Source organism: Aotus nancymaae, unplaced genomic scaffold (assembly GCF_030222135.1).
Source record: "Aotus nancymaae isolate 86718 unplaced genomic scaffold, 86718_ANA_hifiasm-v0.15.2.pri h1tg000155l, whole genome shotgun sequence".
NCBI lineage: Eukaryota > Metazoa > Chordata > Mammalia > Primates > Aotidae > Aotus > Aotus nancymaae.
Genome location: NW_026988570.1, coordinates 257,054 through 270,368, shown reverse-complemented (window position 1 = coordinate 270,368; position 13,315 = coordinate 257,054). Strand labels below are relative to the sequence as shown.

The window sequence follows — 13,315 nt, the reverse complement described above, 5'->3', positions numbered from 1 at the left end:
TTTATTTTTCCTAAATAAAAGCCTCTGTGGCCGGGCACGGTGGCTCACACCTGTAATTGCAGCACTTTAGGAGGCTGAGGTGGGTGGATCACTTGAAGCCGGGAGTTAGAGACCAACCCACCCGACACGGTGAAACCGCGCCTCTACTAAAAATACAAAAGAATTAGCCAGGCATGGTGGCACAGGCACACCTGTAATCCCAGCTACTCAGGAGGTTGAGGCACCAGAATCATTTGAACCTGGGAGGCAGATGCTGCAGTGAACCGAGATTGTGCCACTGCACTCCAGCCTGGGATACAGCGTGAGACAATGTCTCAAAAAAAAAAAAAAAAAAAAAAAAAAAAAGACCTTTCCTACTAGTAGAAACTGGATTTCTCTATTTAAAGCACAAGATGATAAATTATTAACTGAATTACATTTAAAAATCTAATTTTAGGCCTGGCGTGGTGGCTCACACCTGTAATCCCAGCACTGTGGGAGGCTGAGGTGGGTGGATTGTGTGAGGTCAGGAATTCAAGACCAGTCTGGCCAACGTGGTGAAATCCCATCTCTACTAAAAATACAAACACATTGGCTGGGTGTGGTGACATGCACCTGTAATCCCAGCTACACGGGAGGCTGAGGCAGGGAAATTGCTTGAGCCAGGGAGGTAGAGGTTGCAGTGAGCCAAGATCACGCCACTGTACTCCAGCCTGGGCGACAGAGCTAGACTCTGTCTTAAAAAAAAAAAAAAAAGTCTAATTTTAGAAAGCCTACATAAATAAATCAAGTGTATTGGCTATCACAGGTCACTTTTTTCCTTCATGTCCATTCTTCTAATGGAGTACAGGCATGTTTCATATATGAAAGAGATAAATATTTTAAATACCTTGATAAATGTGATTATTTTTAAAGCATTCCTTTGGGGGTGGAGGAATCAAAGTCAACAATGACATGTCTTACAAATCTGGATCCTTTGTACATTAGACTTGTTTACAACAGAATAAATTTATATAACTTGAATATTGTTTTCTAGGAAAAAAATCCTCAACTTACAATTTGATATTCCTTATATTCAATGCCTGAAGAAAAAAAAATCTGTGATGACTAAAGGCGCTATTAACCTAAAATGTTTATGTTCCATGTATTTTCAACTTGTCTGTGCCATTTGCACTGAAGAACTAAGGTTATTCTGCAAATTAAGAGACAATTAATTTCTATATAGTACAGAATACACAGAAAACAGGTACTCCCAAATTATGTAATCCCTGCCTTTTTATGAAGTAGCTTATTTGAATATGGATTCAATTAGTCAATATCACAGTAGAAATTGTGACACGCTTTCTGGGAAAGACTTGAAGACTTTAAGAGGTCTCATGGACCCTCTATACTACCCAGGTTGAGCAGAAAGAATCATCATTTTAAAGAATTCCTCTTTTCTTGCTTATGAAAAATCCATGTACAATTTAATCACTTTGATACTAAGTTGGGCTTGGATAGTATCCTTTTAGTATAGCTAAAACACTGGTTTCATTAAAAATTTTGCACATTTAAAATGTTCCTGTAAATATTTATAAAGAGTAAAGTCACTATATCTTGTGATAAAGGATATTATGCAAATACAGACAGTTTTCACCTCTGGTACAATATCCTTGTACATAAAACTTACACATTTCCTTTTTCTTCTCTATCTCTGCATCATGATCAAATTTACACTGGTCTCCCTAGGCCAAAAGAAGGAGCAAGGAAAAGCCATTATTTCTAATAGTCAACTCATTACAATTTAATTCCTACTAAACTTTAAGCAAATGATTCCAGAAAGAACCAAAGTCTTAGAGGTAGCACATTCTAATTCTCAATAAATTAACTACATCACATGTATCTGCTTAAAATTTTAAGTCCCAAACATTTTTAAACACAAAGCATTTTTTTAAATTATCTACCTTTTTTTTTTTTTTTTTTTTTTTTTTTTTTTTGAGACACAGTCTTGCTCTATAGCCCAGGCTGGAGTGCAGTGGCACAATCACAGCTCACTGCAGCCTTCACTTCCCAGGTTCAAGCAATTCTCCTGCCTCAGCCTCCCAAGTAGCTGGGACTACAGGCATGCACCACCATGCCCGGCTAACTTTTGTATTTTTGTAGAGATGGAGTTTCACCATGTTGGCCAGGCTGGTCTTGAACTCCTGAGCTCAGGTGATCCGCCCACCTCAGCCTTCCAAAGTGCTGGATTACAGGTGTGAGCCACTGCGTCCAGCTATTTTTTAAACATAAAAGAATACTTAACTGAAATTTTCTAACTGAATTTTTTTCCAGAAGAAAACAGTTTTAAAAACCTAAAGGTACGAATTAAAAGGGTATAAAACAGAAAGAGCAGTTTTACATTTTAGATTTTTGCTTACACATTTTTATACCTTAATACATTTTCTTTCAAGAAAATATTTACAAATTTGTTTTCCCTTGCGTTCCACTGTATGTTGGTTGATGAATGCCTGACTCAAATGCTGCTGCTTCTCTTTAGGTTTACCATCCTTTAAAAACAAAAACAAAAAAATAAATGTAAGAAAAAGAAAATTAAATATTTTATTCTGATGCACAAAATTATTTAAACCAACTTCAAAGCCTTAAAGGGTGACTCTTCTAAACTGGCCTTCATATGTAAAATTTGGATTTCTGTACACCAGGTTAAAAATAAATGTTTTGTTCAATTTCAACAGCATTCCATCATTGAATATTCGTGTTTGTATGATTTGAATATTTTATCATAGATAGCCCTTATTTTGTAAAAATGATTGAAAAACATTTTTAAATGGGCTAGACGGGGTGGCTCATGCCTGTAATCCTAGCACTTTGGGAGGCTGAGGTGGGCGGATCACTTGAGGTCAGTAGTTCAAGACCAGCCTGGCCAACATGGTGAAATCCCGTCTCTACTAAAATATAAAAATTAGCTGGGCATCAGGAGGCTAAGGCAGAAGAACTGCTTGAACCCAGTGTAGACTGCAGTGAGCTGAGATCATGCCACTGCACTCCAGCCTGGGCGACAGAACAAGACTCCATCTCAAAAAAAAAAAAAACTTTTTTTTTAAATGAAAGTGGTAGTATTATAATTAAAAAGCAAAGTCTAAGAACAAAGATCTTTAGAGCAATAGAGACAAAGCTGGAAATCAGAGAGTGAACCAAAAAAGCAGTGGAATCTATAGTTTCAATGAGATGCTCACTGGGTGAGTTGAGTACACTTACAAGCTCAAATTAACAGTCACTACACAACTAGAAATATACCCTCAAAGATGGTGATAAAAGTATAAAAGATTTTTATGTAAAAAAAGAAAGGAAATTTTATAATACATTTAAGCTCTTCAGGAACACAGGTACTTTTTACATGTTAACTTGTGCTTACAGCTTTCTGTATACAAAATTTTTGAATATATTTTAGGAGTACAGTATGTACAAACAAAGAAACTGACTGTATAGTCATTTACAATAATGTCAAATTTGCACTTAGCACCATCAAATTTATGTCTTATAAATATCTGCCAGTTTAAATCTTTTGTTTTATTTTATAATGTTATTAAATTCTACTATATATGTTTAGAATTTGTTCCTTGTGTAGGAGGGCTACCAGCTTTGGCTAAATAATCATTTGAGTCATGTAAATCAAATCAAAGAGAATACTGACAGGGGGTTGGGAAAAAAAATCCTAGTCCTGGCTTGGCCCTGTGTGACTATGGGTAATTACTTTAACCACAGGGCTTCAGATTCCTCATTCATAAAATATGGAGGCAGGGTTACATCATATACAAATGTTTTTCAATCTAGAATATTTGGTATTTCTAATATTTTACCTCCCTTACCCTTGTCCCCTGTGACCAAGCCTAATACAAAAAAGTTGCCATCCAGTTAAAAGCCCTCAGAAAAGTGGAATCCAGAAGAGGTACTTATTATTCTACCCTGATTACATCTACAGAACAAGGAAAAGGAACTTCTAAAAACCAAAATCAAAATACAAAAAGGTAGGAGTGGGGAGATTTGGTAAGGCCAATGCTCAGAAATATTCATTTTTAATTTGCAGAAGGAGTCAGGATGAGGGACTTTGGTAGTAAAAAATTTGTTAAGACTCAATGGCCTTTGAAATGCCTCTTGACTATTTGATCTTCTCTGGGCTTCCCATTTTTCTAGTCATTGACAGTACAACACACAAAAAAAATCAAGGAACAGCCGGGTACGGTGGCTCACACCTGTAATCTCAGCACTTTGGGAGGCCCAGATGGGTGAATCATCTGAGGTCAGGAGTTCGAGACCAGCCTGCCATGGTGAAACCCCATCTCTACTAAAAATACAAAAATTAGCCAGGCGTGGTGGCATGCACCTGTAGTCCCAGCTACTCAGGAGGCTGAGGCAGGAGAATCGCTTGAACCTGGGAGGTAGAGGTTGTAGTGACCTGAGATAGTGCCACTGCACTCCAGCCTGGGTGACAGAGCCAGACTCTGCCTCAAAAAAATCAGAGTTTGTGTGCATATATTCACGAACAACAGTGAGAACACTAAGGCTTAAAAGTGCTGCTGGCAGCTAATTAGTGAGAAAAACAAAGCTGCAATAAAAAGGAAGAACATGGAGGACCCAGTGATAGTAAAAGGACACCTTCATCCAAAAATCCTTATTCTGTGGGATGTTTCCACCTCTCCATATCACACAGCACTTCTTGTCACTGAAGTATAAGATAAAGTCCAAAAGCATGCAGGGGTCAGGTATTCCTAGAAGCACATGTTCTTATACCTCTTCCTGTGAATTTGATCCTTTGTTTCCAGTGCCAGGCCATTTTCGCTTCATTTTCTTCTGTTTGCCATTTTTGTGACCAGCTTTATGATTTTTATTTTTTTGTTTAGCAGCTAAAAATAAAAAGTTAATTTAAAAAATGACATAAAGTTATAATAGTAGTTTACTTTTAAGAAGTACAGGGCCAGGTGCAGTGGCTCACGTCTGTAATCCCAGCTCTTTGGGAAGCTGAGGCAGGCGGACTGCTCAAGGCTAGTAGTTCAAGGCCAGTCTAGGCAACTTAGCGAGCTCTTGTCTCTACAAAAACTTAGCTGGGTGTGGTGGTGCGTGCCTGTAGTCCAGCTACTCTGGGACTACAGGTTAAGGCAGGAGGATTGCTTGAACCGAGAAGTTCAAGGTTACCATGAGCTATGACTGCACTGCTGCACTCCAGCCTGGGCAACAGAGTGAGACTCAAACAGCAAAAAGAAGTATGATTTACAATAATTTAGGAAAGTTATCTAAGGCTCAATAAGTGAAAACTGGCATGATACTGACCGGTCTTTCTAGAAGCTCTGGGACTAAGGGACCAAAAAGAGAATTATGTTAATACAATCTGGATTCTCTATTCATTCTTTTTAAAAATATATAAGGTATTGTCAAGAAAAAAGCAAGATAATAAAATCAGTCTTACAAGCTCTAAGGTAGATCATTGTGAAGTGTTTAGAGTATGGTAGATCTAATTAGGAACTGGAACAGTAAAAGCTTTAAGTGTTTAAAATGACCTCATATATTACTGTCAGATTTTTCACTGAAAACATTTTAAATAGATTAAGTTTTTATTTCTCTATCTATCTATCCATCCATGCATTTATCCATCCATCCACCAACGGCATGATCATAGTTTACTAGAGCCTCGAACTCCTGGGTTCAAGCAATAGATATCCATTTTAAAAAGAGAAAACAAAAAAAAAAATGACAGCATTAAAAATTTAATTTTTTTTTTTTTTTTTTTTGTGACAGAGTCTCGCTCTGTTGCCCAGGTTGGAGTGCAGTGTACGATCTCGGCTCACTGTAACCTCCACCTCCCAGGCTCAAGTGATTCTCATGCCTCAGCCTCTTGAGTAGCTGGGATCACAGAGGTGTGCCACCATGCCCTGTTAATTTTCAAGGTTTTACCATGTTGGCCATGCTGGCCTCAAACTCCTAACCTCAAGTGATCCACCCGCCTTGGCATCCCAAAGTACTGGGATTACAAGCGTAAGCCACCGCACCTGGCCAAAAATTTCATTTATAATTGCCATTTGCCCTCATATTTATGGCTAAATCTCATTTTAGTAATCTAAAAGAATATATTTCTGAGTCACAGTCTGACAAACAACCATTCCAGTCAATGCCTCTTTAAATGACAGCAATAAAAACAGGCATATCCTATCCTTCATACATGCGGAGGAAAGGACTTCAGCATTCTCCCTTTAGAAATAGACATGGCCTTTGATAACTCACCTCCATCTTCCAGCTCCTTCTACAAACCGAGCATTTAATGCACTAAGGGGCCAGGTCTCACGTGGGGTCTCAGACCATGTAAGCTCATGTCTGGTGTAAATATCCATGAAAACCATATTCTTATCATGAGATAAAGTGCAAGGAAAAATCCTCTGTCCACATACGGACAACTGTGACTGCTTCTCCAGATAAACTTTAAATGATAAAATAGTTCGACTCTTACCCTGTGGGGTATCTTTTACTCCTTCTTTCTTCATAGGTTCTTCAGGTTGAGCAGCATTTGCCATTTCTCTGGCTTGTATGTATTGCTGAAGCTCTTTGGCAAAATTGTCTTCTGGTTCCTGATTGCAGATATCCTTATCACTATATACATCATAGTCCTTACTTCTTGATTTTCTATGCAGTGAACTTTTTGGTGATATTGTAGAGTTTCCAAAGTGTCTGAACTAAGTAAAAATTAAAACTTCAATTTAAAAAACCTAGCATGATTCAAAACAATCTGGCTATACAGAAGAAACAAGATTGGCTACAAACTGATCGTTGCTGAAGTTGGGTAATAGGTACATGGAGTTCATAAACTATTCTCTCCACTCATATTTGAAAACTTCTGGAATTAAAAACAAACTAACCAACCACTATGACATATCTATCATTAAAGATGATTTGAGGGAAGATTCTAAATTTGTACACTGTATGCCTTTGACTGAATTAAAAGTCTAAACCCCTAAATCTTAATTATTTGATATGAGAGGATTATTTAGTTCACACATTACATTTCTGCCTTTGCATTGACAGTACTTTTAAATGTCTTTGATAATTTATTATTTTGTAAAACATCAAGTAAACTGTAATGGCCCATATGAAAACTCACTTACACTTAAGATATATTTCAGCTACCAAAGCCTAGTCTTTCTTCTATAACTCACAGCAGTGGTAGCAGCAATGATGACAAGAAATAAAGAACTACCCTGTTCTCTGTAATCGAGTTAACTTTACTTTTGGAAACAGTTTCCTAATTCCGTTATTGCAAGTGCCCAAGGCAATGGTGAAGAATTCTGGCACCCACAGGAACAGGAACCCAGGTATGGGAGCTAATCCTAGAGGAGCCCAAACTGATCATAGCAGATGACTTAAAGCAATTTCTGCATAAAAATTTTCAAGTATTGGTTACGCATGTGTCTACACTTGGTGACACAGGTATATCGAACTGTATAATTATAATTAGTATGTAGGACACATTTTAATCAAAAAGTTTATTTTAAAAAAAATGATCAGGGCTCCTATTCTGATGTCAGGAAGAAATGGCATGCCTATCATTACAGTGGGCAAATGATTGTTTCACAGCATACTTTGGGGCCTGGTCCCTTATTTGCTTTCACGTAACTAAGAAGCAAACTCAAAACAAACAAAAAATACAACAAACAGAAGAATCAACCAAAAAAAAAAAAAGTAAACTGTTAAATTGGGCCACCTAATATATTAATATATTAACAGTTTGCTTTTAACAGTTTACTTTTTTTTTTTTTTGACGGTCTCTATTGCCCAGGCTAGAGTGTAGTGGCACAATCTCAGCTCACTGCAACCTCTGCTTCTCAGGTTCAAGCAATTCCCTTGTCTCAGCCTCTCGAGTAGCTGGGACTCCAGGTGTGTGCCACCACACCCAGCTAATTTTTGTATTTTTGGTAGAGATGCGGTTTCACTATTTTGGCCAGGCTGGTCTCGAACTCCTGACCTCAAGTGATCTGCCCACCTCAACCTCCCAAAGTGCTGGGATTACAAGTGTGAGCCACCAGGCCCAGCAATGGTTTACTTTTGATGGTTAACTTCAAAGTTAGGAGTTGCTCCACCAGAGAACTGATTATAAGCCTAGAAAATGAACGTGCTCCCTGCTTAAAGAATCCAAACGAGCTGAGGAAGTTTCTTGATCTGACATTGGCCTCAATTGTACCATATCTACACTACACAGACAAGACTACCAACCAATCTATTATCTTCAGGCCACCAAGCTTCTTGTCTCCAAGTCTTAAGAAAGAGTACCTTTTTCCCACTAACACCATAGAATAAACTTGTAAATATAACTCTAGACTGATAGATAAGGGGTTGGCAAACTTTCAGCTTCACCACCTGTTTTTGTAAATACAGTTTTACTGGAACACCAGTCACATTTATTCATTTACATATTGTCTTAGTTGTGATAGAGACAACATGGCCCATAAAGCTGAAAAGATTCACTATCTGATCCTTTATGAAAAAGTTGGCTGGCTGTGATAGACGATAGATATACACAGAATCTGTGATGGATTATGTTTACTTTGGTTTTAGCCTTTAATTTTGTTTAGTTGGCATGGAGGAACCAAAACAATTATTTAGTATGCAGCAGCTCCTATGAAGTTTGGCTTAATCAAATACATAGACATGAGATTTTCTTCAGTGCATCTCAATCAAAATATTAAAATGATCCAAATGAGTGATTAAGTTCCCTCTGCCTGCACAAAACACATAGGCCGACAGTATTGAAGCAGATTCCTTTTATGACAAGTAATACGTCTGACTTGTATTAAATGAAGACATGAAACAATCTGGCAACATTAATAAAGCCAGGACAATCATCAATTGTGCTGTTTTATTATACAGTAGGGATCAATATTACTAATGATTATTTTCAGACGGCATTGAAATACATAAAATACAAATTACTGAAATACTTTTCTTCACTTAGCTATAAACTCATTGCTTCAGTTTGTTTATTGTATAATTTACAAAGTATACAAACATGATTATAACCCCATTCTCCTTTTGTAACAGAGTCTAAATAACTTTTTTTGATTCAAGATGGTTTACTGAACTAGTATGGCCTCCAGAAACCCCCCCAAATATAAAAGTACAGGTAACAATGTCTCTTGCTCTGCGTGTGTGTGTTACGTTTGTGTGTATGTGTGTGTGTATGGGGGGCATGAAGTGCATTCATCAGGAACTGAAAGTCAACAAATTTCTGGCAGACAAAAAGGAAGTTATGCTCTAAAGTTTGGGCTTAGGTACAGTGTGAGAAATGGGGCTATAAATGAGAATTCAAATTCTACATAAAACAGACAAAGCTGTTACAACAAATTCTCTCTGCCCTATCCCTCTCCAGAACACAATTACTCAGGTACTTTTCCCTAGGAAAAAAGAGAAGGCTGTCATCCGAAGAAACAGAAGAGAATGTCAGGTAAAAGCTAAGTCTTCATATGTGGGTACTAAGACCACCCACATGGAGGTACTAAATCTTCTACATGCTGGCATTTGGGAGCAACCCCTACCAGAAAAATACTCCATCCTACTCACAATAAAACACGAATGAATTCTCACCCTGCTGTCCAGAGACCCCCCTCAAGGGCCTATGGATTGAATTCAGAAAATTCAGTGAACTTGAATGAGAAGAAAACCACGTATTTTCATCAACCTCCAAACTAACATTTGGTATTTGAACAAAGGAAGTATGTTCAAATATGTTCTTCTGTTTTGAACATAGGAGAAGAAAACATAGCAGTATCAGCCGTATCTGTGAGTGTCACTAATACAAATCACAGATATTTTCAGATATCATATTATAGTTGTTGCAGATCTCAAAATATCTTTATGTTCATGGCCACTGCAAAATTAGAATAATCAGACTTGCTCCTCTGCTAGGTCTTATTATTCAGTATATTAATAAAGAACATATTACTCTATAGCACTTGTTTTTAATATTTTGATAAACTATATTTCAATCAAATCAATTTCCTCTGTAATCAAACATATTTTATTTTATACACTTAAAAAACTCTGAAAAGAGGTCCATAGGCTTCATCAGACTGCTAAAGGGGGTACATGGCACAAAGTGGACTGAGAACTGTTACACTGCTGGGAAACCTCCTATCCACAGAGCCCACTCACTTACCACCCAGTCAGGCTTCCCATTTAGAGGAAAGGCCTTTAGAGACACAAATTTACCAACACATCAGCAGAGGACATCTATTAACTCTCCGGGCCTTTCTTAAATGAATGGACAACAAAAGAATACAAAGGCATGTGACAAAAATCTAGAGCTGGAGTCAGCGAACTACAACCCAAAGGCAAAATCCACACTGCCACCTGTGTTTGTAACCACCCACAAGCTAAGAATGAACTTTACCTATGTTTTCATGGTTGAAACAAACAAACAAAATCAAAAGAGCATTTTATGACACTTGAAAATTATATAAAATTCAAACTTCAGAGTCCATAAATACAGTTTTATTGGAACACAGGCATACTCATTCACTTACATATTATGTGGAGTGCTTCCTTGCTACAACAGCAGAGTTGAGTAGCTGCAAGAGAACTTCATGGCATTCTCATCACTTCATAGAGATGCTCAGTGCACTACAAATTGCCCTGACAGTTATAAATTGACAACATTTTGAGTGCCTCATTGAGTACCTCATGCCATTTTATGTTTTTTTTTTTATTACCAGTGCATACCTACCACATCAAAACATGAAAAGCATTCAAATATCAAGTATTTAGAGGCACAGTGAACTGTGGATTATTTTACTGTCAAGTCAGATGGCAAAGCACTGTGGTTATTATGTGACAATACTACAGTAGAGCTAAAAGAACACAATGTATGTTGACATTACAGTATTAAGCATTCATCACAATATTCCCAACTCACGAGAGTAAGAGAAAAATTAGAAAATTTTAATCCAGCTCTCTTCTGATTAAAATTATTTTTAATTAGAAAATTTAAAATACATTATATCCACAAATTTCTTTCTTTCCAAAAATAAAACAAAAACAAAGCTATAATCAAAGTAAGTTTCATTTGTAGCCAATCAAAGAAAGCTGAGGTTGATTACAGCAGTTAAAGAAATCTGTCCAGAGAAAATAAAGTTCTTAAGATAAGCGGCCTTTTGGCAAAAACAGCTGCTCAAAGACATGAGGAAACTGGAGCGTTATCAGACAATTTAAAATCAGGCAAATAATTTCCAGTGGTTTTCCTTGGCGTTTAATGAATTCACAGGTGTTAATGATACTGCTTGGTATCACTGTGCTGTTCAAAGTTAAAACAGGAACAAGATCTCCATATGCACATTAATTTGCAGCAGATATATTTTGCACAAACAGTTCCAGAAGTGTTTTTTCAGACTAGTGCAAGTGCTTCAAAATTCATTTAACTATGCAACTGAGGAGCTTCCACCTAATCTTCAATTGGCAATAATTCATCTGCAATGTAACAACATACTAAAAGACAAATCTAAGAGAAGAATCAATAAAGTTCCATAAATGCCTTCCAGGCAATGAATATGCTCAATTAAAATCATATTCTGGTGAACTGTTATCAGTATTTGGTAGTATCTATATGTAGTAAAAAGTCATTTTCAGAGATGAATTATTATTATATATCAGCTTAAACAGATGAATCTTAGCAATCAATATTGATAAGGAACAACTTTGAATCCCAATTAAGCAAATAATTACCTCACAAAGAAGAATCCCATTTTTCTCATTAGTAGACTTGTATTAAAAAACAATTATTATTATGTACTGAATTCTATCAGTCAAAGGTTGTAGAAACTTGTTTTCTCTCCTTCATTATATAAGTACCTACATAACACCCTCAGTTTTGCTTCTTGGCTTAAAAACCTAAAATATTGATTGCCTTGTCCTTTATAGAAAATGCTTATTTGATCCCTGATCTACAGAACATAACAAAGAAGCAAGAAAATCACTGAAAAACAGATCCAGAAGAAGCAACTATCATTTGAGAAGAACTCAAAAATTTAAAAAGACATAGATATGCAAAATATATTCAAAAACAATGTTAGAAAGCTATCAAAACAAGAATAAGATCTTAGTTCAATTGTAATTTACGAAATAATGATAAATAGAAACAGAGGAAATACACTGGGATATAAAGAAAAAAGAGATAAAAAAGAAGAGATGATTATGTCTCACTTACAAAGGATGTGAGTAAATAATCTCACCATAACAGCACTAAGCAGAATGAATGAAAAAAAGATTCTCAATCTCATAGAATTAAGAACACCAAGAATGAAGAGAAGAACCTTAAAGCTTCCAGAGAAAACAGGATACTTACAAAGATACTAGAATGAAATTAGTAAGCCTTGACCTTTGTAATGCTGGATAGAAGACACTGGAGCAGTAACCTCAAACTTAATTCTATTTCAGCCAATCTATCAACAATGAGGATAAATTCAAGATATTTTCAGAAATGTTAACAAGAACTCAAAACTCTGTCTTCCATGCATCCCTACATATGAGCGTATGCCAACCAAATGAGAAACAACAGCTAGAATATGATACTTAAGAAAAAATTATTCACAAGTTTAATTTAAACACTTAGCAATAAATAGAACAAAACGTATATAAGATATGACTTACTTACAAAGAAACTTATAGGTATACCTTACTTTAATGTCTATTTTATTGCACATCACAAATAATGCATTTCCTTTACAAACTGAAGGTTTGTGGCAACCCTGCATCAAACAAGTCTATTGGCACCATTTTTCAAAAAGCATGTGCTCACTCTGCATCTCATTTTGGTAATTCTCACAATATTTCAAACTTTTTTATAATATCTGTTATAGTGATCTGTGATCAGTGGTCTTTGAAGTTACTATTCCAATTTTTGAGGGGTGCCATGACCATGCTCACATAAGATGGCAAACTTAATCGATAAATGTTGCATGTATTCTGACTACTCCACCAACTAGCCATTCTCCTCCCTCCCTCCCTCTCTCCTCAGGCTTCCCTATTCCCTGAGACACTAAGATACTGAAATTAGACTAATTAATAACCCTACAGTAGCTTCTAAGTGTTCAAGTGAAAGGAAGAGTCATCGCTCTCTCTTGAAATCAAAAGCTAGAAATGATTAAGCTTAGTGAGAAAGGCATGTCAAAAGCTGAGACAGGCTGAAAGCTAGGCCTCATAAGCCAAATAGCCAACTTGTGAATGCAAAGGGAAGGTTCTTGAAGGAAATTAAAAGTGCTACTCCAGTGAACACACTATGAACACAAAACAGCCTTATTGCTGATACACAAGAAGTTGTATTGGT

At 36.6% G+C, this 13,315-nt stretch overlaps 1 protein-coding gene across 1 annotated transcript in view; it reads right to left on the bottom strand.

The window, feature by feature from the left end:
- Nucleotides 1-13,315, bottom strand: part of ZC3H8 (zinc finger CCCH-type containing 8) — a 37,751-nt gene that overhangs the window by 13,089 nt on the left and 11,347 nt on the right. The window contains exons 3-6 of the mRNA XM_021673630.2: nucleotides 6,458-6,680; nucleotides 4,750-4,862; nucleotides 2,391-2,507; nucleotides 1,592-1,703 (exon numbers count right to left, since the gene is read on the bottom strand). Coding sequence (XP_021529305.1) covers nucleotides 1,592-1,703; nucleotides 2,391-2,507; nucleotides 4,750-4,862; nucleotides 6,458-6,680 — 565 coding nt within the window. The remainder of the gene's footprint in view (nucleotides 1-1,591; nucleotides 1,704-2,390; nucleotides 2,508-4,749; nucleotides 4,863-6,457; nucleotides 6,681-13,315) is intronic.